Source organism: Penicillium bovifimosum, assembly GCF_028826915.1.
Source record: "Penicillium bovifimosum strain IBT 22155 chromosome Unknown utg000005l_segment0_segment0, whole genome shotgun sequence".
NCBI lineage: Eukaryota > Fungi > Ascomycota > Eurotiomycetes > Eurotiales > Aspergillaceae > Penicillium > Penicillium bovifimosum.
The window spans coordinates 2,619,653-2,645,540 of NW_026622714.1; the positions used below are offsets into that span (position 1 = coordinate 2,619,653).

Below are 25,888 nucleotides of genomic sequence, written 5' to 3' on the forward strand. Positions count from 1 at the left end.
ACTTTGGCGATTAGTCTGTGGGCGCTCACGGACAAAGGGGCGAAGTTGAGTCAGGTGGATCTTGTTACATATGGGGCTTATCGCTCTGGGTTCGACTTTGATCAGAATTGGTCTTATTTGCAGCCGCGATGGGAGGATAATCGTCGACAATATGCGTGATGTATGGACTAATGTCGATGTTGGACAAGGGGGGGGGGGATTGTTTGCACAGCACAAGGTAACGATATTGTGGGACTGAATCACTCTCCGTGACGCTTAGGTCTATCCTTAGTATTACAGCAATGTCTCCTATTATTAACGCTACGCCTTATACTCCGTACCTAGATCCAGGCAGGTTATGGATGGTGGGTGATTGGGGCAGGTTACTCCGTGGAGTACGCAGTAGAAGGTGGAGAAGTGGTGGGGCTCACCCTGGTGGACCGGGCTAGTCAGCTGAATACTACGGCCTGGTATATCAGGCAGCCATGCATGTGTCTGCGTGTGCTCACCAAATTCAAGGACTTTCAGTTCCAACACTGCTTACTCAAGTCGCAAAAGCCTATCGGGTTATCTAGAGTCAATCACACAAGAAAATGTCCCCTCCGAAAGTGTGGATGCAGCCAAGTTGGCAGGAATATCTATCTGCCCAGACCGCTGGACTGCCATATCTCCCCGCTGTCGCGGAACTCAGCACAGAGGTGGTGCGCATACTCGGTGGAAACCCAGGAGATATGCAACTACAAGGGACCAATACATACCTAGTTGGACGTGGCCAGAAACGCATTTTGATAGATACTGGACAAGTGAGTGACTCCGGCCACCCCAATTTGGTACTTTCCAGTGAGTCGGCGACTAAAGCAGCTAACCATGTCAACAGGGATGTCCAATCTGGCTCACTACACTGGTCAACTATCTTGACCAACACCATTTGAGCATTTCCGAGGTCCTGCTGACTCACTGGCATCACGATCATACCGGTGGTCTCCCGGCCCTACTAGCTCAGTATCCGCATCTGGCCACAGCAGTCTACAAGGCCCATCCAGACCAGGGCCAACAGTCAATTCGCAATGGACAGACTTTTACCGCTGAAGGAAGCACGCTACGAGCCTTGTTCACGCCTGGACATAGTCAAGACCACATGTGCTTTGTCTTGGAGGAAAGCGGTGCCATGTTCACAGGTGATAATGTGCTTGGACATGGAAGCAGTGTTGTGCTGGAAGACCTGGGACGATACATGAAAAGTCTGCAAGTCATGGCCCAAAGTGCGCGCAATGAAGAGATAATAGTTGGATACCCAGGGCATGGTGCCGTGATTGACGACCTACCAGCCAAACTCATCGTCTGGAGCAGACACTGGGAATTACGAGAAAAGAAGGTTCTGTCGGCTTTTATCGGGGGTAACAGCATGGCTAGACCAGCGTTGACGACACGAGAGATTATCATATACCTTTACGGGCCTGAGATGGAGGCGATGGCGGGACCGTTTATAGCTCAGGTTCTGGCGAAATTGGCCGACGAGGGCAAGGTTGGGTTGGCTGGCGCAGGGCAAGAGAAGAAGTGGTTTTTGTTGTAGACTAACTTTGTCAATTGATCAATTGAAGTATATTAGACTAATGCATATGACTGAATTTCGTCAATCTGTCGTCCGACATGTTTTGGCTATCAGTACAGAGTTAAGAGTAGGCATGATTCAACTCAACTCCCTAAGTGGCTAAGCTGACCCATCCAGGGCCTTCCAGGCAGTTCCAGGCTTCTTTCCGAATAGGACTGGGGACTCTTTCCTCGCAATCACGGGATGTTTTCTAAGGTATGAGATCGGGAGCTGAAGCCATGTGTCTAAGCTATCGTAGAATAAACATTAGCCCAATCGGGTTAGGCCCTACCCGCGGGCCGAGCATCAACCAACTTCACGTGTTGACCCCCACATGTTGCCCTGGACAACCCGTCCACAGGTCAACATGGGTCTCGTAGCAATCGAGTGTTCCAGACACGCGATTCTCCATCTATCAGACTATCATCTCCATTAATTTGACCCGCCACTGTACCATCGCCTGAGCTTGTTGATAACACCAAGGCCTCACCCCGCGTCTTCCCCGCATCGGATTCCATCCCTTGATTGATTTCACCGCTTCTCCGCAACAACAATTCCAACATATTTCCTCGCTTTCAAGACAATTGGGCTAGCTTTCATCTCAGTATGAAATCTCACGTCTTATCAGGGCGTTTCGACATCATGCCTGGTCTCCACGACGAAGGTCCGACTCCGCGCTCGTCGAGGCAGGAGCTTTCAAGGCGATGTGATGTAATATACGTTCCGTCTGATGACTCTACTCCCATCAGCTTCATGCATCTTTACAGTTCACCGAAGCGGCAAATCAGAGACACCGTTGGACATATCCCAGGTGATTCTGAGATCAACACCTTCAGATCGCAACGTGCTAGACGCCAGGTACAAAAGCCGTTGGCAGGATCTACTCCCAGAGCTCCGCTTCAGCAAAATTTCAAGGTTGCCCAGCCAATGGCGATAACAGTTGATGTCCCTGGAACAGGTGACGGCAAAGAAAACGTTCCTCCTGGATTTTCCGTCATCACCAGCAACAACAAAAGCAAATCAGAATGTCATTCAACGGCGTCCAGGATGGCCCGTCCAGTCCTGCAAACCACCAGTCTCAGAGCATGCATGACAACCAAGTCAAAAGAAGCCCAACCAGAGTCACTGAAGCGAGTAGCTCTAGATGTGACTCGAGGTCGCCAGAGTCCCCAAAAAGAAGTCACCGAAAAGTTTGAACATTCACCACCTGCTGGGAATCCCTTGGCCTCTGCCTTAAACCGTGCCTGCTCCGCGGTCGTTATTCAACGGGCATGGCGATCATTTACAGAACGACGAAATAAGCACGTGTGCGGTATCGCCACGGCCAGGGTGAAGTTTGCATGTGAGGTGATTACTCGATGGTGGCGTGGTGTGAAAGCCTGTAAGCTGCGAGGGCAGAAACAGATGGCCGAGCTGGCAGGGAGCACCGAACAGATGACCCGCCGCAAACCTGCTTCTCAGCGACGTTCCGCTCGCCAGGGGAATCAGGGCTCTGGCCGTCGGGGCATTCGACGCCTCTAAAGGGCCTTTCTTTCTCATTTCTCTCGCTTTCACTTCTTTCTCATGTCTTTTTTGTATGTACGAAATGATACCCCTGGTCCCCTGCCACCATTATAAGAAACAAACTCCCATCTTATTTTGTCTAGTAATCAATCTCATCCTGAAGTCTCTACGGAGTACACTCTACTTATTGTGTAATTCTTGGTTAAACCTTGTTTTGACATGACGCTATGACCTTGGGGCTAGATCGTCCCTGACCCACTCGGCAGTACTCCGCGTTACGCGTAAGTACCCAGGCCCCCGAGCGGTGAAGCTCCGGCTCGCTGCCCAAAGTTACGGGTAGAAAGACGGGCCCGTATCTGGCGTCAAAGATAGTCTGATAGTAAACATCTTGATTTCGCTTCTTCTACCTTTCCCCATATTCGATAATCTCTAATATACAATATGTCACGACACAACAGCGTCGATCTAGACTCGCCCGATCGCCCCTTCGACAACATCATCAACTTCCGCGATATCGGCAGGTCGATAAATCAATTCTGTCGCAAAGAGTGAGTCAAGATAGCACCTCTAATCCGTGCAACTCAACTAACGATCACGTAGAATCCTAAAAGAAGGCGTGTTCTTCCGCAGTGCAAGGGTACTGCCAACCCCGTCCAGAAAGAAACAAAGAGAGAGGAGCTAATAAAATCCCAGCTCGACGATGCCTCAGAACGCGATAAACGGCGTCTGGCCGAAGAACTCAACATCTACACCGTCATCGACCTCCGCTCACAGTACGTCCACTACTTGAATCTCAAACCCACGAAATAGAGGAGAAGAAAAAGAGAAAAAGACTAATCCTAGCAGAACAGAACACCAAATGGCCACGCGCAAACGCCGCAGCGAAATCGCCAACTCACTAGATTCCTCCTCATCAGACTCATCAACAGACCTCACTGAAGCTCCCGTCCCCTCAAATCCAGAAGAACACCTCCTCGACATCCCGAACTCACAACGCGCCCTGATAAGTCTAACGGGCAAAGGCTTCGAGCGTGCATTATTATCAAAGCTAGACTGGTTCACTTATATGTACGTTCCTCTTAACCCAGATACTTCATCAAACGATGATGATGATGCCCTGTCATATTTCCAAAATAATAACCAAAAACTAACCCCAATCCAATTCCAGAAAAGTAATAACTCTTGCAACAACCGGCTACCGCAGCGACGCCATCCGACTAATCTGCAGCACCGTAATGCTCCCCCGGGGCCTAACAGGCCTAGCACAAGACACGCTAGAATCAAGCACGGCCGAGATGCGTTCTGTTTTTGAGATCCTGGCGCGCGAGGAGTCATACCCGGTGCTTGTGCATTGTACGCAGGGGAAGGATAGGACGGGGCTGGTGGTTTTATTGGTGCTTTTGTTGGTGGGGATGGTGCCGACGGATGCGATGGTTGATGATTATTCGCGCTCGGAGGGGGAGCTGGTGTCGGAGTTTGAGGAGAGGTTGGAGGAGATTAGGGCTATTGGACTTGATGAGGAGTATACGAGGTGTCCGGATGGGTTTGTGGAAAAGACGGTGGGGTTTTTGGAGAGGTTTGGGGGTGTTAGGGGGTATTTGGAGAGGATTGGGATTGGGTTGGAGTTGCAGGAGAGGATTAGGGGGATGTTGCTTGTTTGATTCTTTTCTTTCTTCCCTTTTGCAGGTGCTTGGATACTTGGATATATGGTGATACCTATGGACGTCGGACGATGTATATACGCAGTATATGATAATGACCCTGGGATGCATACGCATAAGGAATATGAACTCGATGCATTGATGATTAATGGTGGAGGATAGTGCTTCGGTTTCGATATTAGGTATTGGGTCTACGGTAGCACCTAGGAGAATGAATTCAGTATTGTCGTTGTACACTTGAGATTTGTATAAAGAAAGTGAATATTCAAGACCGTATAGTATCCCCCATCTAACGGTGTATGCCCATTTCGCCACGACGCTGTCGCTTTTATACATACCCATGGTGTTATGCACGCTGATATCAGCCCACGTAACTTCCTCATGGCCGACGACCTATCGATCAAACTCTGCGACTTTGCTGGATCAGCCATCGGGGACTTGCGGTCATTGGCTGAGGAGGAGGACCGGTACCGAATTTCCCCACTGTCCCCACGAACTTTCAAGACCGACTTGTTTGCACTGGGCTGTCTGATCTATGAGATCTCTACTGGGAGCCGACCGTATGACGAGATCGAAGATATCGACGAAGTGGAAAGCCTTTACAATGCACGGATATTTCCAAATATTGATGGTCTCAAACACCAAAGCATCATCTACAAATGTTAGGCTTCCCAGTACTCTGAACCGAGCCAACTTCGGGGCGATTTCAGCCATTATATGCGCCCAGAACGTTGCCGAGAAACGCCTGTTACTCTGTGGGAGTGCTTAAGGTCAACTCTACGCGAGAAGCCATCTATTACAACTGAGGTAGGTATCATAGGTTTCGGTTTTGTCTGCGTTTGGGTCAATCGGAGACGAAAGTAGTCGTGAGAATGTGGTAACCTTTCGCATTTCCTGCTTGCATGTATTATAAGTCACTCGTCCGCGTACGCGGCTGAATTTGAACCATTTGAAACTTGATTTGATCATCTAAAGGTACTTGGATGGTAATTTGCTTCCTGAGCGTGTTTTATATGGGAGTACAACGACGCTTAACCAGAACGCTTTCGAGCTGCTCAATCCGCAATCAATTCCATAGGGCTGAGGGCACATTATCGTTAGACGGCAGAGGAATCTGTGTCTAGTTTGCCGTTCGATCCCGTGGTTCTCCTTCTTGAAAATTCAAGCCCTGTCCGTTTCAAAATTAGAAAACAGAGAAATCTCGGTCGATTCCTGGACACTCACACTCTTCAACTCTCTGGCATATAATTTCCCGTGCAGGCTTCCAAAAAGCCTTCAGATCTCCACCTGGTACAGGTTTTGAGAAATCGACTTCGATCACCTGAAGTCTTCCTTTGTCACGATTCAGTAGTTCCAGGTCTGACATATTCTCCCCCCTCATATTGGTGAATGCGACAAACTCCCGATTCCGGACTCGAACAGAATTCAGCCACTTAAGCTGTTGCTCATCGCCAAAAAGGGCTTTCGATAGGGCCTTGCCGATGAAGAACCAGAAAGGCCAAGGTTTGTCGGGATCATAACCGAGGCCCGCGCAACACTGCATGATTGAGTCCAGCCTTTTATCAGAGAGTCTTCAAGATAGACCCAATTAACATTTGGAAAGTCGAATGACTGATAATATGAGGGCCAAAGTACCTTCCACTTACTGGACGACAACGTGACTGATGTCTGATGTCTTCAAATTCCGAAACCGGTCCTCAACAGTTAGGTCTACTGTGGGGACTGGGGCAATGATAGCCCTATCATCTGGGAGTGTCTCGTCCATATATCGCTCTAAGAGGGATCAGCTTTTGGTAATGATCAAGAAGATATAAGTATTTCAGTCAACTATCACGATAAAACCACAGAGAGTCAATATGGTCGACCCAATAGGACACGAACATATAAGTACGTCAATCAAAACATCGTAGGAGGCTGACAGGCTGTCAAAGGTACCCACGTGACAAAATGATTTAGAGCTATTCCTAAAACAGTATATATAGGGAAATTCACAGGTCCCAATATTACAAACAAAATGAATCCGTAGACAGGTATCAAATCAGCAATCAAAGCAAATGGTGTATTAGATGACATTCACATCGTCACATCATAAGTAACGGCAGAGGATTAAACCCGCTGACCGCGGTAGAAGCCAGTAGTCGGACCACTCGAGTCATGGGTCAACGGCTCTTCAATGGAGACAGCCTGCTCCTCTCCGCGGAAGCCATTCTGGCTCATCAAGTACTTCTCGCCTTGGGGCACGTGGTTGCGGGTGCGAACGGAAGGTAAAAGGTCAACAATGAAGGAGACCACATAGCCGGTAAAGACGAAAGCAATCGTCCACTCGAGAATAGCGCCGGGATTCTGCTTCGACACATCGTTGCTGCGCGTGCAGATACCAAAGCCGATTGCCAGTCCGACTTCGATGATGATGAAAGCGAGCTTGATGAAGAAGCTGGTGAACAGAACACGGTGCTCGCGACGATAGAAGATTCCAATGCGGAGGTACTCGGCGCAAATCAAGACGGCGCTAACGACGTAGCCGGCACTGGAGGGGATCTATTAGTTATGTACAGGCTGCAGATATGAATAGACAGAACTCACAGGAAGAGGGCGAGGAACCCATCGTGCAGCTTCGGGTGGCGCGCGGTATCGAAGATGGAGAGCAGGATCAAACCGGCAGCACCGGCGATGGCGAAGAAAATCGAAAGAACCGCACAAGCCTTGTCGAGCTTGCCCTTGTTCGGAGCTAACTGGTTCGAGTGGCGGAGCCATCGCTCTGATAGGAAGGCCAAATCGAGAAAGACGACTGTGACAACGCTACCTGCGATGAAAAGCGGCTTCAAGCGCGCTGCGCCGACGTCGGAAATGTACCTGCAAGGCTTCAATTAGCGTGCGTGAGGGAGCAGACGATAGGGAGGAGACATACGCTATGCTTTGTCCTTTGTCCATACTGGGGTATACGGGCCTCCCGTCTTGGACCCAGCTGACCAGCATGGCGATCAGCATTGCTAGGGCATGGTTAGCTGCAGTTCAGATCGAAATGTGCAGTCCGGAGGTGCCCTTACCAAGCCACATGCATGCTGATATCAGTGGGAACATCCAAAATGATACAATCCACATCTTTGCGACTTTGTACTGTGTTGCAAGCAGCAAGACCGGGTCAAATGCGATGAAGCTATATGGGACCTCCTATGCCGATTGCCGAGACTCCAGACAGTGGGATATCGGATCGAATGAATGAGGGTAACTGGCTAAAAAAAAGTCCAGTGCAAGCGGATCTACAAGATCTCGACGTTAGTCGCAACTCCACGCGATGCGATGGCCTAGAGCGAGAGGTCTTCTAGGCTCAGCCGGTTGCGAAAAGAGAGACTCACCAGTTTTTAAATTATGTTACTATGTACAGAATTCCACGGGAAAGTAGCATTCCACACCCAACAATCGGCCAAACAAAAAAAACGAGTCAAGCGGCAGTGTGGCGCTTAGATGGCAAACCAAGGGATGTAATCGCAGTTGGGTAGGACGATGAAGCGCCGAGGAGCGGTATATCCAGGAGGTGACTAGATAACGAAAGAAAAAGCAGACGTCCGACGACAAAGAGAGAAAAAGGAAAATAAGAATTGAACCAGTTCAACAAGCCCGACAGAGGCAGTTATGTAACTGATGAGATTATTGATTTCGACGTCATCGCCTGCCAAGGCAGACCACTCTGCGCGTCCCCACCCATCTTCTGGTCCTATCCGCAGCACTAATGATCTACAATTTCTACTATCGATAAACACTATGCCATATGCGTGCTCCTCACTGCCATCATTTCCGTCCTAAGATTATCTATTCATGAGACCGTACCGCGTATAAAAACGTTAATGCCTGTTGTCCAGCCACTAGTTAAGATCGGGAGCGGGTGGCTGAGGACTTGGCAAAGTCAGATTGGCTTACGCACATGGCGAGCAATGAGCATCCTTGGTTCTGGTCTAAACCTATCCGTGGTTGCGGGAGAAGGCATCCATGGATGTTCTAAGGTACACGTTAGCACGCCAGCCACGAGATATCCACCTGATAATGATCACCAAGCTCCACTAAGATCTAGAATGCCCTACTAGATATGGCCTACCAACTTGAAGCCTGGCCAGGATGAAAAGCCAATTGTATTGTGTATGTGCTTGACTCAGAAAGCTGGTCTACTAAAAATATAACGCCCGTCGTGTGACCGCCACGATGAAATTAAAAACAGTAAAGCAGAAAAAAGACCGAGACAGAAAGGAATTTTTGGGGATATCAAAGCCACGAGGATGGACTTCTTCACCGACTGGTCCGTTTGCGAGCACCACCTCGACCCCCAGACACAGTTCGCCGTCGTGGAACTGCAACTGGCGCGGCTGGTCGCTCCGCCACCTTGGTCACCTTGACTATTTGCACTTCATCCTCTGAACTGCTCTCCGATTCTTCTTCACTGGACGACCCCGACTCTGATTCGGCAGACACTGAAGCTGGAGCTGCGGCAGCAGCTGCGGCTGTGTCTTGGGCCTGCGTTGTGCCTTGGGATGGGCGTTTACCCTGGGGAGATTGCTGGGCTTGATATGGAGCACCTGAAGGATAGCTCATTCGACCATGCAGTCCCGCTCTAAGATCGGTGGGAAGCTGCGGTTGGTAAGGCGCTGGTTCTCCATATGGGCTCATTTGCATTTGATTGTAGTAGGAGGGAGCCCATTGAGGATCGTCAGGCAGCGGCCGTTGGTACATAGGCGGTTGCTGCAACGTCTGCGGCCGGCCATTGGGAGCGAAGCGTTCAGGAGGGTATTGCGGGTAGGGAGGCCGAAGTGGTGAATTGGATTGCTGCGGACGAAGCGATTGCGTTGTCGGAGTCCGGGGGCGGCCAGTAGCGGAGGATGAACTAGAGGGCCGGCCAGGCCCTCCCGCACTCCCACGAGCCCAGGTGCTGAATGGGTCGGGCGCAAAAGGCGGATACGCGGCGGATTGTTCTGGCGGAAAACCTGCCGCGCTTCGTCTCGACGATGGCCGCGACGACGCCTTTGGGGGATTGGCGCCTTGCTTTGGGCGCCGGGTCCCACCTAAATTGTCCACTTGTTGGCGCTTACGCTCCAAAGCATCCAGCTCCCGTTTTGATAACCGAACATTCTTCTTCCCCAACATTTGTGCACGGCGAATCCGCTCCAGCGCTTGGTCCACCAACTGATCCTCCTTGTCCCGCATGGCCAACTGCATCGCATAGGCCACCGTGCTATCCCCTTGATCGTATAAATCGAAGTCTCCCCCATCCGCCGATTCAGAATCATCCGACAGATCCACATATTCCGCAGGTCGCCTACGTGGCCCGCGCCCTTCATAGTCCAGCCCTCTCGTGTATCGACCACCCCGTATTAAGTCCCGCCCATATCCATCCTCGTCACTATCAACCTCCTCCACTCGTGCCTCGCCCCACGCCGCGCGTCCCCTAGTATTTCTCCCCATTCGTGCCCCTGGTGGTCTTCCCCATGGGGGCATATCGTAAGGAGCTCGCGGTCGACCACCTAAACCGCCTCCTCGGAAAAAGCATTCTCGATAGGTTTATCCAGTAAAGCGGCGTGGCCGAAGACGGTCACGCCGGTAGCGCCGATCAACCACAGGGCAGTCGTGAGGGGGGAGGCCCAGAGGCCGACGGGGACGGCGATGATGAGCAGTCCCGTGTAGAGCTGCGAAGTGGTGAAGCGCGAGAAGCCCAGATCCAGATCGCGACCTTGCAGTTTGTTGATTCCATAGAGACCTGCGGTCACGAAGATCATGTCGAACAGTAGCGCCAAATTTGTCAGCAGACTGTAGATGCTGAGCATCACAAACACGACCGCATAGTTGCTGGAGAAGTAGGACAAATTGTAGTTGACTCGGCTCTGGGCCTCGGCGAAGTTGGCGGGCTTGGACAGGCGCTTAATGTCGAGGAACTCGGAGATTGGGCGCAGATTGGAGAAACGCGTGCTCAACGAGGTGCTGCGGATGTTGTTGAAGCGATCGCCGAAACGCGAAGTGATCATGTCGATTGGGATGGAGACCATTTTGAAGATTGGTAAAGATGAAGGGGTGAGGAGGTGGGAAAAGTAGTGAGGGATTGAAGGTTTGCAAGGGAGTAAAATGTGATAGAGAGGAAAGAGAGAGAGAGACTGTGGCTGACACGTCGTAAGGCAGTCGCCGTTTTTTTTGGCTTTGCCCCTTTCGGTTTTAGTCAGAGCACGGCTGTTTCAGTGTGGCAGTACTAGATGATCACAAGAATCCTCTCAATAGTTAGAAGCCAAGTAACCCTTTAACGACAATTGTCGGGAAATAGTTATTGGCCGAACTAATAATAGACATGGACCCTCAGTTCCTGGCCATCTTCTGGGTGCGGAAATCGTTTTCGACACCCCGGATGGAGACACCCATATGGGAGAAAAGTAGAACTACCTACATTTACAAGATAGAACATAGGTCTATATATACCTAGACATAGTCGAAATACAATATGATCTCACACATGAAAAATGAGTAATATGCAGAAATAACTTCATCAACTCGATTGGGCCACGTTTGGGTTCTCTGCAGTAACTTCGCCAGCTGCCCGACCGCCCTTTTCCTGCAACATGTCCTCCACTAGCCAACACTCGCTCATTCGTTCATTTCAATAGCCAACTTTTGCGTCTTCTGGCTTCCGCGGCATTGACCGCTCCACAATCATGAAGCCATTTGCTCTGTTCCTCTCGCTGTTTGTCTTTTTCGGCCTCGTTGCTGCCTGGTCTAAAGAAGGTACTATTTACCCCCGATGCTCCTGAAACCCCCATACTCACCACTTAAATCGAACAGATTATGAGATCTTTGGTCTACGCGATGAGGTGGCTGCACATGAAGGTGCTAACGTGACCTTCTACGGTACGTAAATTTTTAATTGGGAATACCAGAGTCCCCTCCGTAAGGATACATATCTAACAATACTCGGACTACTGCAGACCTCCTCGAGATCCGTCCCAATGCCAATCAAGAGCAGATCACCAAGGCTTACCGCAAGAAATCGCGAACCATCCACCCGGACAAGGTGAAGCGTGCCTTTATCGCCAACTACGCCAAGGATAAGAGCAAGGCCAAGTCCCACGGGGGTGTCAATGTCAACAAGGGTCCCACCCAGCGTGAAATTGACGCTGCCGTCAAGGACGCCGATGCTCGCTCAGCCCGTCTCAATCTGGTAGCCAACGTCCTCCGCGGCCCCGGTCGTGAGCGTTACGACCACTTCCTCAAGAACGGCTTCCCCCTGTGGAAAGGTACCGGATACTACTACTCGCGCTTCCGCCCCGGTCTGGGCTCCGTGATGGTGGGATTGTTTTTGGTTTTCGGCGGCGGTGCTCACTACGCTGCCCTGATCCTCGGCTGGAAGCGCCAGCGTGAGTTTGTCGACCGCTACATTCGCCAGGCCCGCAGGGCTGCCTGGGGCGATGAAATGGGTGTTCGCGGTATCCCTGGAATTGACTCTACGGCTGCCGCGCCTGCGCCTGCCCCCGAAGCCAGCGAGGGTGGTGCCATGGCCGTGAACCGTCGACAGAAGCGCATGATGGACAGGGAGAACAAGAAGGATAAGAAGGGAGGAGGTCGCGCAAGTTCTCGTAATTCGGGAACCTCCACTCCCACTGAGCAGACTGCCAGCACTGGCGAGCGAAAGCGCGTTGTTGCGGAGAATGGCAAGACTCTGATTGTTGATTCCATCGGTAACGTGTTTTTGGAAGAGCAGAACGAGGATGGCGAACGCCAGGAGTTCTTGCTCGACATTGATCAGATTGAACGCCCCACTCTGCGTCAGACAATGCTTTTCAAGCTTCCCATCTGGTGCTTTAACCGGACAGTTGGCCGAGTGTTGGGAACTCCCGCCGAGGAGGAGTCTGATTCCGATGAGGCGGAGGAGCCCTGGTTGAGGAGGCCGAGACCACTGCTACATCGAAGTCCCGCCCTCGGAAGCGTGGAAAGCGCTCCCAGCGATCATGATTCGGAGATATACCTGACGGGTACTTGCACCCCGGGCGTTGGTTATTGCTTTCTCGGCTTTTAATCAAAAGTACAAAAGTTGGCTTTACTATAGAATCTCTGTTTGGAGTTTATATTGGCCTTGCCTAGGCAAACACAAAATTGTATACATATTCCCCTTGAATAATCTGAAACGTTGGCCTAAGCTATGCAGATATGCTCCGTGTCTCCTTGTCATCACTATCACAGTCTACTCTGTAAACAAGTCCACATTGGCGGGGTTGCTAGCCAACTGTGCACTTGCGGGTCCATCGCATACGTGGCACTGCACCCGCATGGATAGTCTGCCAGTCACGAGAATAGCTGCAACTACTGCGTCAAATGTGACCTTGAGCGGGCTTGTGACAAGGCCAGTGCACTTCCTGCAAGCTGCACACTTTACTGCTAGTGCAATGGGCAGTTGTCCCAGCGTCAGATTCACCAGCTTGGGCACCAACACTTGACAACTGAATATAAGGAAGAAGATGTCCCATTCCCGCGGACCCGCTTTGAGACTCGGTATGGTTTTATTGCGTAAACAAAGCCGCAGCTTTTTCACGAAGATTGATTCTATCGAATTACAGGCAAGCGACCGAGTTCATGATAGAAGAGGCAACGTTCAGCAACAGAAACTGAGTATCAGAAACAAGGAAACAAAGGCAAAAGACAGTCGGTGTATCATTATCGTTATGTGCTGAATCTCGGCAGAGCATGGAAAAAACATGGGAATAAAGACGCAACTTGAGCGCCCTAGCCAGGAGAAGCCTACGCAAACATCTTGGCAATGTTCATCAAGCTGCTAATGTTCTCAGACATCCCCCTACCAGCTCCAAACTCGCCTGCTCGAGCCTTCGAGCTACCACCGAGGGCGCTGGTAATAGCATGCGGCAAGCGAATACCAATCATAGCAAACAGCCTGGGCAGAACGCCGCTGGTCAGGAGAGGAATGATGACCATCATGAAAACCTTCATCGGATGACGACGGGCCCAGCGATAGATGTCACGGAAGAGACGCTTGATATCGCGAATCATGCGCTGCACAAATCCCTCACGGGGTCTGGCTCGTCGCGACGAGGATGAGAACGAGGAGAACACAGATGGGCTCGATCGTCCTCCGGTTCGTGAACCGCCTAGTCCGCCAAAGAAGGAGGGTGCCGAGTGTCGTGTGTGGTGGGTGGAGTAGGCTTTGCTGCGTGTGCTGCGTCCGCTGTGCGTGCTGGATGCCGGCGACCGTTTGCGCACGAATCCCGAGGAGGAAATGGTCGATCGACCGTCAAACCAACCCATTGTGCTAGTGTGGTGAAGCTGATTACGGGTAGGGCTTTGTGCGCTTTGAGGCGGTCAGACAGATCTCTTCTGATCTGAGAAAGCCTAGAGGGGTGATGGCTAGCAAAGGAACTGTGGTGAGATTGGTACACAGAATGACTTCCGGGGTGCGTTGTCAAACAATGTCCCTGGTAATCAATCGCACCTGAATCTTCTCCTTTTTTTGCGCTTCTGTGTGGCAATTGAAAGAATTGAAAGAGACAAATGCAAGTCAGCCACTAGCTGCTGCGGAGATGCGCAATCTGTGGTCTAGGCCGAGATGTGGACTGGCTTGGTGGATTTCCAATGCAAGCAATGGTTTTGACAGCTCACACGATGGAGAACCTGGAGACGAGGAGATTGTGATAGCAGAATCTGTGTCCAAGGCGAATCTGAGGGGATCTTCGGATAGGTTGGACAGTGGCCCCTGACGGGATAAAGTGGCTGGGGGGTTCGGCCGCTGAACTTAGTTTCGAACTGCATTTTGCCTGAGACAAATTACACCGTGCCGAGATCTCACCCTAGAGTACGGAGTACATACAAAAGCAATCCACCTTATGCATGAACATTGCCTTCATACTGCTAAAGTCTAGAAAACGATGAAGGATATACAAACTTGTGGATATAGTTTCCAAATTAAAAGTTGCCAATTAAACAGGTCAACCATGGATTCAAGTTCATGCCTCAGGCGGCATCTACGTCACTGCATGTGATGGCTTTCCATCACTCGACCTGATTCTTGACGAAAGTCCTTCCACAATATTGCCAGTCGCAGTGTCTATTTGAGATTGCCAAACAAGAGTGAATATGTCGAGTATGTATTATGCCTCCCCTATCCCTGCAAAACTGAAGATTTACTGATCCTCGCGCAGAACCCGATTTCTGTAAGACGTCATCCAAGGACCAAGATCCAAGATGCAATTACCCTATCTAACACAAATCAGACAAGATCCTGAATATCGCACAAGATGCGACCCAACAACAAATTCGCAATGCCTATAAGAGGTAAGCACACCACATCCTGCCCCAAAACAAGTCACTAACCAAGCCCACAGGGAATCGCTGAAATCCCACCCCGATCGAGTCCCCGCCGACTCACCCGAGAGACCTGCGCGCACACGAAAGTTCCAGGACATCAACGATGCCTACTACACACTATCAGACCCTGCACGCCGGCGAGAGTACGACGCCACCCGCGCATACGAGGAAGAGGAAGCAGAAGAGGAAGTACCACCGACTGCCGGTAGCTTCCCTTGGTCGAGCTTTGGATTCGGCGGAGACCGCGAGCACCGTGACAGCGACCAGTTTGGGTCTGTGTTTGAAGAGATGTTGCGCGAAGAAGGTCTCGCCGAGGATAGAGATGGAGGGTCTCGTCCAACCGGTCGGTTCTGGGCACTGGTTGGCGGAGCTAGCGGTGGTGCCTTGGGCTTTATTGTTGGCAATTTGCCTGGTGCGCTGGCTGGCGCTGTTGCGGGTAATCGTATCGGTGCAGTTCGCGATGCTAAGGGCAAAAGTGTCTATGAGGTTTTCTTGGACCTTCCAACGCCGGATCGGACGCGACTCTTGAGTGAGCTTGCAGCTAAGGTGTTCCGGTCTACTATGGGGCAGTGAGGGCTTGCAGCTTGCTTTGCGGTTTGGGCGTTTAGGAATTGGGGACTGGTTTTCACTAGCTTCGGCATGAATGATGAATTGGGTTGAGGTATGACGTTCAGATAGTAATTATTCGTGGCTATAGGCCGCAAAGCACAGGTTGATGTGCATTACCTAGCTACAGAGCAAATACTGCGTACATAGAATTGTTGTACCAATGCATGTATCTTCTTTTTATCTCGTAGAATACCCCTCCGATAAGTTATCGATAACAGCCACAGAGTCCGGTCTCGATATCAATGCAGCACAACATGGTGTAAACTTCGGACGGTATTCGGTGTACTCCGTACATCTATCATCTATGTAGGGCTAAGGGGAATAGGGGATTGATCTCAATTTTGAGTCATTTGCCTCATGACCTTTCTCACAAAATGAGTGAGACAGACCAGGTGGCCTTCCAAGGTTCTCTCCGCTTCTGGACCCAACGCTTAGCGCTAAGCTCCCTCCCTCACCGCTTGCGGCCAAAATAAGGCCCAGTCTATATTTACCCCCAAGTTGCTCGCGATTTTTCCTGCGCCAAATCCTCTGACACTCAATTGTTGCAACTATCCAAAATGACTGAAGCTGCCAGTGTTTACCCCTCCTTGGTGGACCGTCCCATCAAGAACACGATTGTCCTGTTCGATGTTGATGAGACTCTCACCCCCGCCAGACGAGTATGTTACAATGAGAGCCGGACGCTTTGCCCATGCTAATATGCGTCAATTGCAGCATGCCTCACCGGAGATGCTCGAGTTGCTCTCTCGATTGCGACACAAGTGCGCCATCGGATTTGTTTGTCCACCCCCCAATGAATTCAGTCATACCGTTCCTAACTTCGTAATGTGTTCCAGGTTGGCGGCTCGAACCTTGTGAAGCAGCAAGAACAACTTGGCTCGCCTACAATCGACGTCACTACACTTTTTGACTTCTGTTTCTCCGAGAACGGCCTGACCGCATACCGCCTTGGCAAGCAGCTCGCCAGCAACAACTTCATTCAGTGGCTTGGGGAGGACAAGTACCAAGCGCTGGTCAACTTCGTTCTTAAGTACATTGCCAACACCAATTTGCCTCGCAAGCGCGGTACTTTCATTGAGTTCCGGAATGGAATGGTCAATATCAGCCCCGTTGGACGTGCTGCTAGCGTTGAAGAGCGCGACGAGTTCGAAGCGTATGTCCGGACGCTTTTATTCCATTTTGGCCACTACTTTGATGTGGTTATGGTCTGGAATACTGGCTGACTTGCGGTATAGTTTCGATAAGATCCACAACATCAGAAAGACTCTGGTGGAGTCCTTGAAGAAGGAGTTCCCAGACTACGGCCTCACGTAAGTACATATACGGCGATATCGACGTTCCAACATCGGGCTAATCCAATGCCAACACAGATATTCTATCGGCGGTCAAATCTCTTTCGATGTCTTCCCCACCGGCTGGGACAAGACCTACTGCCTGCAACACGTCGAGGCCGAGAAGGACATTTCGGGTATCGAATACACCACTATCCACTTCTTCGGCGACAAAACCTCCGTTGGAGGAAACGATTATGAGATTTACGAAGACCCTCGCACCATTGGACACTCCGTTGACGGCCCTCAAGACACTATCAATCAGTTGAAGAAGCTGTTTGACCTGTAGAGCTCTTCCGCGGATTAGCCCCCAAGAAGATCGGATTGATCGTCGATAACCGCGAACGGGCATGGATTTGTGATAGCGTTTACATGCGAATTTGATTCGGACCATTGAGAATGAATCCAGTCCGAGATAGACTAATACATAATCCTCTTGCATGAAATAGGAATATTGTACAAGTAGGATCATGGCAATCTGGTGCCGGGAAACTGGAAGCGTCCTTTAGTCATCCCGGCCCTTTCCCGATCCAAGTCCGTGATCCCGGAATCTTCCAAGGTTTCCCTTCTGCCTCCAGGCTTCTCAACTTTCGAATCCCATACAACATCCTTGCCCACTGTCCCGGACATGGCGCCTCAAAAATCTGTCGCAGAGGTTCCGCGCAACCTCATTCCCCGTCTGACTTGGAACAGCTCCTCGTCGCGCCCGTTCGTCACCGTCACTCATTGTCCCGCAATTACAACAAGCCAAACACGACCAGTCCTCCAAGGCAATACACCACTGAAACGACAACTCCTTTCCCAGAGCCTATCTACTCAGTCTTCTCGGCTCATCTCCACATCACCCCGGGAGTTAATATCCGCCTACCTCGTTTCCCGAAATATCTCTATAACGACCCCGGCAACGCCAACGACACCCCGCGGCAATCCCATCCGACATAATGGTGTATACGTTGCTACGTTCCACCCTGCTCGCCGCGCCTTCCATGCGACCACAGTCCGACCCCGTGACCATCACTTCGATACCCTGAAATTCGTAAAGCGTCTGCAGGAAGAGGGCTTCAGCGAGGAGCAGTCCGTGGCCATGATGCGAGTTTTGAATGATGTCATTCAAGAATCTATCCAGAACCTGACAAGGACGATGGTCCTGCGAGAAGGTATGTGATGGTGATTCCTGGACACTATTTGTGTTATGTCTGCCAGAGAGCTAATGTGAATGCTTTATTAGACTCGGAGAGATCGACCTATACACAAAAGGTGGACTTTGCCAAATTGCGCTCCGAACTACTCAATGCCGATTCGACTGAGGCGCAATTGACTCGGTCATCACATGAGAAGATCGCGGCAGATCTTGCTAAACTCAACTCACGACTCCGGGATGAGATCGGCCGAACACAAGCCTCGGTGCGGTTGGATCTTAACCTTGAAAAGGGACGGATACGTGAGGAAGCCAATGGTCAAGAAATGCGCATCAAAGAGACCGAAACGCGAATTGAACAGGAGGTCGCAGGGTTGAGAGAACGAGTTGAAGCTGTCAAGTTCTCCACCCTACAATGGCTCATGTATGAACCCCGAACTGAGACCTTGTTAACCCCGAGCATATACTAATACCTTCTTTTCTTTAGGGGTGTCTGTACTGGTACTGCTGCTCTTATTCTTGGTGCCTGGCGCCTGTTTATGTGAAATTTGGGAACAAACCCCCATTTGCATTGGATATGGAGCGATTCGTCATTTTGCTTGCTTTAGACTTGAGTGTCTCCGCTTTTTCTTGTACAGATACTACTATGTAAACTCCCTGCTGTTTGTATTGGTCTCGACAATACCAATTGCTTGGTCACTATCAAAATGTAATTTATCGGACTTATAGTTCCGAATAGACCTCTTCTTGTGCCACCTACCTACTGCCCGTGTACTACTATGGATGCGGGACACACTTGGAAGGTTCCCCTCATGCATCTTATCTTCAGGGGCACATCTTCATGTTGCATCACAGCAAAGAGCCACTTAGCCCCTGCTAGCCTGAAACTGAATCGCAATAGTTACCTATCTGGACCGGATTAGAGCACGCTAACATGCTAGTCTTCTCACTTATCTCCGCTGACCCCAAGTCTGCCATGGGGTATTGCTTAACCCCATTGCTTGCATGTTTCTTCATCTTCCTTCCGCTATGGCTGGCGGTTTCAAGGTATAAGTTGCTCAAGTCATCTCGAAAGCATTGCAGTCGATCTTCAGATTCGCCAGTTGATCAAGAATCACCGAAGTCTTGGGAGACTTGCCCAACTACTAAGACTGTCTGGTCTAATCATCACTGCGATTCGAAATCAAACTTGAACCCCGGCGATCAGAACGGAATCAAGTCAAGTTTGACACTGCGGGTAACAATGTTGTCGTTGGGCATATGTGGACTGTTACTCTTCGGGCAACTGGCTTCCTCGCTTCAGAGTGGGTTGCAGTCTCTTGCTCGCTCTTCGACCCCCGCACCCATCGCGACTGGCTTGCAGGATGTTTCCCAGGTCTATCAGTCAGTGCCGTTGGATTCCTGTGAAAATGACAACTGCGGTGTCAAGACCCTGCTCATGGATCATGTCTTCGGATCAAGCTATGGAGCACCGTTTGTTGGTAAGAGGTGATATCAAGTGGTACTTCGACTTATTGTCTAATTTTTCACCATTTTAGGCAATTATGTTCCCCCGGATTGTGACTTTGATACCGTGAGAATCAATCTCACAGTGACTTCTCGGGGAAAGCAGTATGACCGGCTGGCAGTCATGTACCTTGGAGACAGTGAAGTATTCCGGACTTCAACAGCCGAACCAACGAACAACGGCATTGTCTGGAGCTATGTCAAAGACATGTCGCAGTATACCTCGTTGTGGAAAAGCCCCCAGAAATTGATATTCGACTTGGGAAACATCATCAACGATATTTACACAGGTCCCTTCAATGCCACGTTGACGGCGCACTTCACTCAAGAGCAGAACGTAAGGACCCCGGATACCATTCTTCCAATCTCTGCCAAGAGGTCAGCGTCAAATTCTTCGAGCGCCTTCCAATTCCCTGCGGACAATACAACTGTCTTGTATACGATTCCTGCTGCGGCATCGCGGGCTGTTGTATCCATATCGGCATGTGGACAATCGGAAGAAGAGTTCTGGTGGTCGAATGTCTTCTCTGAGGATACACAACGGTTTGAAAGTACCGTCGGTGCGCTGTATGGGTACACACCTTTTCGTGAAATTCAACTCTATATTGATGGGATACTTGCTGGGGTTGTCTGGCCGTTTCCTATTATTTTCACAGGCGGCGTGGCTCCAGGATACTGGCGTCCGATTGTTGGTATTGATGCCTTTGATCTTCGGCAGCCGGAGATCGATATCTCCCCATTCCTCCCAATGCTCCAAGATGGCAAACGACATTCATTTGAGATTCGGGTGACCGGTCTCAATGTCTCAGATGATGGGAGTGTCACGCTCGCAGGCACCGTGGGATCATATTGGGTGGTCACGGGAAATATCTTCTTATATCTGGATGATGACATCTCGACCAATGAAGCGACTCTCATTCGAGATAACAACAGACCCAAGGTAGAAGCCCCTCCGCCAGAGTTCAGTGTCAATCGGAACCTCGTTCTCAACGAGACTGGGGGAAGCGATTCCTTGTCGTATTCAGTGAGCGTCAAGAGGACTTTCAGTGCAACTTCATCTTCGTACTCGTGGTCTCAGACCTTGTCCTTCTCCAACCGCGGTTTACTCAACCAGCAAGGGTACAGCCAGGTCAACACACAGCGTACGACTGGTAACAACATCATCATGGAGCTGGGGGATACACCTGTCTCGAATAGTGTTGAATTTGAATACCCTTTGCTTGTGAATGCAACTTACGGAATCACATCGAATGGAATGACAATCGACTCATGGATGAAGAGAGGTCTCACCTTTGAGAGCACAGGTGGGCTGGGCGTCTCCACTTACACCTTGGCCTCGGGGCCGGCTTCTCTGCACACGGTTCAGTCTGGGGCAGCAAAGTATAAGTCGGTCACTGGCGGTAGCTCAAGCTCTTGGGGTGACACGGTCGATGAGTTCGAGAGCCGGATGTATGGGCGATCATATCATCGATCGGTTCACGCAGTCAATGGTACTATCGTATCTGACACGGATCATAAAGGAAGGGTTGTGCCTTCTCTCTTGCGAGATCACGGTGACTCGGGTAGAGAGAGTGTGAGGGCGATACTTGGGAAGGGACCGGGAACACCTCCCAGGCAAGGTCGTGGGGCATAGAATAAATGGTATATGTATATGCTAGGTATCCGAAGTCATATTCATATTCAGTCAAGTTACGTCAAGAGAAGTAGGAGATCCGGGGTTCCAGCGCGTTCGTGGAGTTGCCAGCCTGTTCGGGGATCACTGCGGCGGTTACCTAGGAGCCGGCGCTCATGAGGGGGGCGAGGATTGCCGATTTTTTGTCAAATGCTCGCGATTGCATGATGGCTTACAAATACGCGTGACGAGAAAAGGTTCTCCGTAAGGTGAGGGCTCTTTGATATGGCCGTAAGCTGTGAGGAAAGCCGAAGACCACTTAGATGGGTTATCGAAATCGAGGTTCACAAAGTCGTGAACTTGGATGCGAAAGTTGTGGCGAGACTCGGGGAGTGGTGACAAGTATATCACGTCGTACTCTTTGTCGTTTCGGTGGTCGAGGATATCTTGCTTGATGTGATCGATGAAGTAGATCTCACTTGTGCCGGTTATTAGACGTGGCATTATGCAAGATGTGAGGCTGAGAGAATCTGATGTAGCAGACTAACAGTATGGCCAGGGAAAGATGGAAAGATTGATGAGTAGAGAGGCAGATGAGGGGGAATTGTGTGAACTTATACGACCAAGGTGGCAAATATGTGCTGTTCGTTTGACAAGGATGACTCGATTGAAAGAAGAACTTGTCATGATTTCACAGCAATTCTGTAAAGGTAGCTTCTTCCTCAAATGTACAGTCATGATTTCTGTCATCGTTAAATGTTACATGTATATGTCAGGTATCCGAAGTTATCTTCAGTCAAGTTTCAAGGAAGTACGAGGTCGTTCACTTCTCGTCTACCTTTCCAATGTGCCGAAATCAGCCCCAAAGGAGTTAACCGCCAACACAGTGGCAGTAGCGTAATCCCCGTCATGACTGATTGAAAGTTGCGCGACTTGTTTTCTCAGCATTTGGTGTCCTCCATCCCCATTCTCCTTACTCTCTGCTTTTAGTGGCGGCGGCGCATGAACCACCAGCACTGGCTTTTTCCTCCCTGGCAATGTCAACACCTCAGCCTGATGCCACCCAAGACGATGAGGAGACAATGCCTTCATAGCCGCCTCTTTGGCCGCAAACCTAGTAGTTTTCAGCTCGCTTTTCCTCATATGGCTTCTGCATCCTCAATATGGTTGGCGCCTTACCGACCAGCTACCCACTTCGAGAACCCCAAAAGTTCTCGCTCGTATTTATCGCACCGCACATCATTATCAACCCCAGAGCCATGATCATCGGTCTGATTTTCTTCGATCTGTGCCCGAGCTGGCATCGTCCGCCTCAATCGTAAGACTGCCTGATACCGCTCTTGGAAACCGGGCAGCTCTGTTGGACTGAAGATTTTTCGACTGAATCTGGTAACGTGCTCTTCATTCTCGTTGGATAGAATTCGCTGGATTCTGGGGACGTGGCATATGTCGGTGCCGACGCTTAGTGGATATGGGAAGGGTAGGACGTCTGTCAAGGACATCTTGCATACAGCCCGGTAATGGTTCCGAACTTCCGGTAGATGGGGATTGCTTAGGGTGAGGTTTGTTGGGAGACAGAGCGGTATTTGCATGCTGCTGCGTTATTAAGTGATATTAACTCTTTGGTCGCATTTTGTAGTTCCTTCTGTCGCTTTTCTGATTTGGGAATATGTAAGGAGCGAATATGGGGCCCGACGATATCCCGAGGTTACGAGGTGAATTTGAGGGATCGTCGTCTATGAATTTGATATCGGATCTATGAGGATCGATCTATGAAGATCTTTGTCAATAGTTATGCAGGACCCACAAGCTGCTCGTATCTACTGTACTACTACTGTACTTCGTCTTCAGCTCTCTCAGTCTCGTACCTAATGATCTTCGTGATTGGGCCCTGCGCTAGGTATGTATGTGTTCTCCATTGTCAATGCATATTGGGAGCATTCTATTGAACATTGACTGTTCTTTTACTACAAGTACTAGCGCTGGTGACTTTGGATATATTCAACCGCCTCCCGGACTAAATAGAATGAGCATAGTCCACATCCCATGTGCGTTGAATGAACTTACCAGTAGTGATTTGCTGTGCATCTTCATCCGGGATCTCCATATTAAATTCCTGTATATGTGATCAGCATAGGAGAAGATAGGTAGTGGTAACCGAACACCGTACCTCTTCCAGGGCGATGATGATCTCTACGAGATCAAGGGAATCAGCTCCGAGATCATCCACGAACCTGTCATCGTCCCCAATCTGGAGAGGGTGAGTATATTGCTGTGGCGAGGGTAGGAAGAAATGTATATTGTATATGGATGTACCTGTTCCACTGGGATACCAAGTTGCTCAGAGACAACACTTCTAACTCTTTGGTCGATGCGTGGCATTTTGACTATAGAACTGTGTAGCGGTTGAGTGGGAAAGGGCTGGGAAAGGTAGTAAGAAAGTCAAGTCGTAGGCATGGGTACTGGATTTTAAATAGCGTTCATGGTTCTCGAGCGATGCAAGACTGTGGACTGTATTTCGGATCTATGACGAGAATTTGAGATGTAAGGGTCTCCGCCATAACGTTTACTTCTTCACTTTCTCGATAGTGGCTGTAGATCTTCATGTGGACGCTGCACTATTGGCTAATAGTTATTAAGCGGATACTATATACTTGAGTTCATTGGGTCTGATTCATACACTAGTCCACTGCACTGTGACTAGTCGGAGATCCACTCCACTTAACGTAGTCCACTCAGTCCACTTAGTCCAAGATACCCAAGCTATGTACAGACCAGCTACGCCACCATCGGCCTGTCACGCAGAATTGCAGATACGTACAGAGTACGGAGTACCCTGCCTATTACGTGGCCCAATCAAACCCTGCAATGCAGTGGCGTCTGCGCTCAGATGCCCCTACAGGTTTGACACATTCGTGGCGGTAATTTGGCGGTGCACCACAGCAGGGTGCATATCATGGAGGCTGAAGTCAATTCTAACTCCAGGCATGTCAGATCTGTACCATATTGCATCAAGATGTTCATGTCCACCGGTCTCCCAGTGCCTAGTGGAGTCCATTCCTTCGTGGACCTGGTCCGCCAAAGTCTGAACTTAGACATCCTCGTCCTCGCGAACATTTGGATTCTCGCGACCGGTGCTATCACTTCGATCCGCTTAGCCGGAAACATCTTACACAGTTTTGCCGAAAAGACATGCTTGTCAACGGTGCACGTGAAGCAAGACGATCCTCTCTACGAAGAGATCGTCCTTTGGATGAACGACCATGCATTCAAGCGTCGCAATTTCCGCTCTGTCTTAGCACAAACCTCCAAAAGCTCTGACGACACAGCAATAACCCGGTCCTTGCCTGAAAAACTTGATGCTGATAAGCTGGTCAGCTACAAAGGAGTTGAAGACGACTCGTCTGTGGAGCTGAAGCCTTTCCACGGATCACGTCTTTTTCGCTTCAAGCGAAGCTGGATCCTTTTCAGCCATGCGGCGAACAACCATGAAAACATCAGCCGCTATCCACAAATCGAGGTTAGGCCTCAGCTGAAGTTGCAGTGCATAAGCCTTTCACTCTCACCGATCAAGGATTTCCTCGACGAAGTCCGTGCGTACAGTCGCAAAGTGTCCGTGTCCAACATAACGGTCTACCGCACTAGGACTAACTCCCGGGAAGTCATCCGATGGAGCCCAGTTGCTTCGAGACCATCCAGAGACATCAGGACTGTCATCCTCGATAAGCACAAGAAGAAGACTATCCTGCGAGATATTAACGAGTACCTTCATCCGCATACAAGGCAATGGTATGCCAACCATGGCATCCCGTATCGACGTGGATATCTGTTCTCCGGGCCTCCCGGCACCGGCAAGACAAGCCTTGCCTCCGCAATCGCTGGTGTTTTCGGTCTGGACATATACGTATTGAGTCTGCTAGATCCAACTGTGACAGAATCACAGTTCATCAGGCTGTTTTCGGAGGTGCCCACACGGTGCGTGGTACTGTTAGAAGACATCGATGCCGCAGGGTTGAACAGAGGCAATATCGTGCCTACCAAGTCCAGATCTGCGGCTGCGCAGTCTTCGCCGGAACCCACAGCAGTGGCACCAAGCACGACTGCGGTATCTCTCTCTGGATTGCTGAACGCAATTGATGGCATATCATCCCATGAAGGTCGCATATTGATCATGACGACTAACGCGCCGCAAAGTCTGGATCGCGCACTGATTCGACCAGGCCGTGTGGACTTACATATTCAATTCGAGCTTCCGTCTCACGAAGAGCTGAGAAGCCTTTTCCTGAACATGTACAGTGATATATCCCAGAATCTTGCAGATCACGCAGAAGAAGAAAAGCAGCGACCAGCAGGCCTGGATGACCTTGCGATGCGTTTTGCAGAGCTCCTGCCAGAGAGGCGGTTTAGCCTTGCAGAAGTACAAGGCTTTCTTTTGCAGTATAAGCGGTGCCCGGAAGAGGCGTGTGAGAATGTTAGCAGCTGGGTCAAGGAAATGGAAGTTGAGGAACGCGGGTGATTTGAGTTCGTGATTCAAGGATAGTGAGCAGATGGGTGTGACGAGAAATTGCGTAAAGATAGAGAAGGAGGCAGTGACTGTCTAGTTAGAGAAATGGTAACATA

At 50.2% G+C, this 25,888-nt stretch overlaps 14 protein-coding genes across 14 annotated transcripts; 9 read left to right on the plus strand and 5 right to left on the minus strand.

The window, feature by feature from the left end:
* Window positions 1-572: 572 nt before the first annotated feature.
* On the plus strand, window positions 573-1,552 carry nscB (metallo-beta-lactamase type thioesterase nscB; the record flags this gene model as incomplete). The annotated part of the gene is made up of 2 exons (XM_056666917.1): window positions 573-782; window positions 857-1,552. 2 exons carry the CDS (start codon window positions 573-575, stop codon window positions 1,550-1,552), a joined length of 906 nt encoding a protein of 301 aa, XP_056520513.1.
* A 660-nt stretch (window positions 1,553-2,212) lies between these two features.
* Window positions 2,213-3,091, plus strand: sha1 (putative calmodulin-binding protein Sha1; the record flags this gene model as incomplete). Its single annotated transcript, XM_056666918.1, has 1 exon — window positions 2,213-3,091. One exon carries the CDS (start codon window positions 2,213-2,215, stop codon window positions 3,089-3,091), a length of 879 nt encoding a protein of 292 aa, XP_056520514.1.
* A 423-nt stretch (window positions 3,092-3,514) lies between these two features.
* On the plus strand, window positions 3,515-4,734 carry N7515_006175 (tyrosine-protein phosphatase; the record flags this gene model as incomplete). Its single annotated transcript, XM_056666919.1, has 4 exons — window positions 3,515-3,621; window positions 3,688-3,846; window positions 3,920-4,141; window positions 4,242-4,734. The coding sequence occupies 4 exons, from the start codon at window positions 3,515-3,517 to the stop codon at window positions 4,732-4,734; spliced, it is 981 nt and encodes a 326-aa protein (XP_056520515.1).
* A 2,106-nt stretch (window positions 4,735-6,840) lies between these two features.
* N7515_006176 (Frag1/DRAM/Sfk1 family protein) lies at window positions 6,841-7,665 on the minus strand (the record flags this gene model as incomplete). Its single annotated transcript, XM_056666920.1, has 3 exons — window positions 6,841-7,261; window positions 7,318-7,587; window positions 7,643-7,665. 3 exons carry the CDS (start codon window positions 7,663-7,665, stop codon window positions 6,841-6,843), a joined length of 714 nt encoding a protein of 237 aa, XP_056520516.1.
* Window positions 7,666-9,015: 1,350 nt separating this feature from the next.
* Window positions 9,016-10,218, minus strand: N7515_006177 (uncharacterized protein; the record flags this gene model as incomplete). Its single annotated transcript, XM_056666921.1, has 1 exon — window positions 9,016-10,218. The coding sequence occupies one exon, from the start codon at window positions 10,216-10,218 to the stop codon at window positions 9,016-9,018; it is 1,203 nt and encodes a 400-aa protein (XP_056520517.1).
* Window positions 10,219-10,244: 26 nt separating this feature from the next.
* Window positions 10,245-10,763, minus strand: N7515_006178 (putative COPII vesicles protein Yip3; the record flags this gene model as incomplete). The annotated part of the gene is made up of 1 exon (XM_056666922.1): window positions 10,245-10,763. The coding sequence occupies one exon, from the start codon at window positions 10,761-10,763 to the stop codon at window positions 10,245-10,247; it is 519 nt and encodes a 172-aa protein (XP_056520518.1).
* Window positions 10,764-11,417: 654 nt separating this feature from the next.
* On the plus strand, window positions 11,418-12,775 carry N7515_006179 (uncharacterized protein; the record flags this gene model as incomplete). Its single annotated transcript, XM_056666923.1, has 3 exons — window positions 11,418-11,487; window positions 11,545-11,610; window positions 11,688-12,775. 3 exons carry the CDS (start codon window positions 11,418-11,420, stop codon window positions 12,773-12,775), a joined length of 1,224 nt encoding a protein of 407 aa, XP_056520519.1.
* Window positions 12,776-13,494: 719 nt separating this feature from the next.
* Window positions 13,495-14,016, minus strand: N7515_006180 (uncharacterized protein; the record flags this gene model as incomplete). The annotated part of the gene is made up of 1 exon (XM_056666924.1): window positions 13,495-14,016. One exon carries the CDS (start codon window positions 14,014-14,016, stop codon window positions 13,495-13,497), a length of 522 nt encoding a protein of 173 aa, XP_056520520.1.
* An 825-nt stretch (window positions 14,017-14,841) lies between these two features.
* On the plus strand, window positions 14,842-15,645 carry N7515_006181 (putative DnaJ chaperone (Caj1); the record flags this gene model as incomplete). Its single annotated transcript, XM_056666925.1, has 4 exons — window positions 14,842-14,848; window positions 14,907-14,918; window positions 14,979-15,039; window positions 15,090-15,645. 4 exons carry the CDS (start codon window positions 14,842-14,844, stop codon window positions 15,643-15,645), a joined length of 636 nt encoding a protein of 211 aa, XP_056520521.1.
* Window positions 15,646-16,238: 593 nt separating this feature from the next.
* On the plus strand, window positions 16,239-17,301 carry sec53 (phosphomannomutase SEC53; the record flags this gene model as incomplete). The annotated part of the gene is made up of 5 exons (XM_056666926.1): window positions 16,239-16,340; window positions 16,396-16,458; window positions 16,518-16,834; window positions 16,917-16,991; window positions 17,052-17,301. The coding sequence occupies 5 exons, from the start codon at window positions 16,239-16,241 to the stop codon at window positions 17,299-17,301; spliced, it is 807 nt and encodes a 268-aa protein (XP_056520522.1).
* Window positions 17,302-17,640: 339 nt separating this feature from the next.
* On the plus strand, window positions 17,641-18,695 carry N7515_006183 (CCDC90 family protein; the record flags this gene model as incomplete). The annotated part of the gene is made up of 3 exons (XM_056666927.1): window positions 17,641-18,169; window positions 18,241-18,574; window positions 18,638-18,695. The coding sequence occupies 3 exons, from the start codon at window positions 17,641-17,643 to the stop codon at window positions 18,693-18,695; spliced, it is 921 nt and encodes a 306-aa protein (XP_056520523.1).
* Window positions 18,696-19,393: 698 nt separating this feature from the next.
* N7515_006184 (uncharacterized protein) lies at window positions 19,394-21,289 on the plus strand (the record flags this gene model as incomplete). Its single annotated transcript, XM_056666928.1, has 2 exons — window positions 19,394-19,631; window positions 19,689-21,289. 2 exons carry the CDS (start codon window positions 19,394-19,396, stop codon window positions 21,287-21,289), a joined length of 1,839 nt encoding a protein of 612 aa, XP_056520524.1.
* A 61-nt stretch (window positions 21,290-21,350) lies between these two features.
* Window positions 21,351-23,650, minus strand: N7515_006185 (uncharacterized protein; the record flags this gene model as incomplete). The annotated part of the gene is made up of 8 exons (XM_056666929.1): window positions 21,351-21,415; window positions 21,505-21,746; window positions 22,107-22,382; window positions 22,448-22,861; window positions 23,246-23,285; window positions 23,336-23,384; window positions 23,439-23,519; window positions 23,585-23,650. The coding sequence occupies 8 exons, from the start codon at window positions 23,648-23,650 to the stop codon at window positions 21,351-21,353; spliced, it is 1,233 nt and encodes a 410-aa protein (XP_056520525.1).
* A 634-nt stretch (window positions 23,651-24,284) lies between these two features.
* On the plus strand, window positions 24,285-25,784 carry N7515_006186 (BCS1 and AAA domain-containing protein; the record flags this gene model as incomplete). The annotated part of the gene is made up of 1 exon (XM_056666930.1): window positions 24,285-25,784. The coding sequence occupies one exon, from the start codon at window positions 24,285-24,287 to the stop codon at window positions 25,782-25,784; it is 1,500 nt and encodes a 499-aa protein (XP_056520526.1).
* Between the last annotated feature and the right edge of the window lie 104 nt (window positions 25,785-25,888).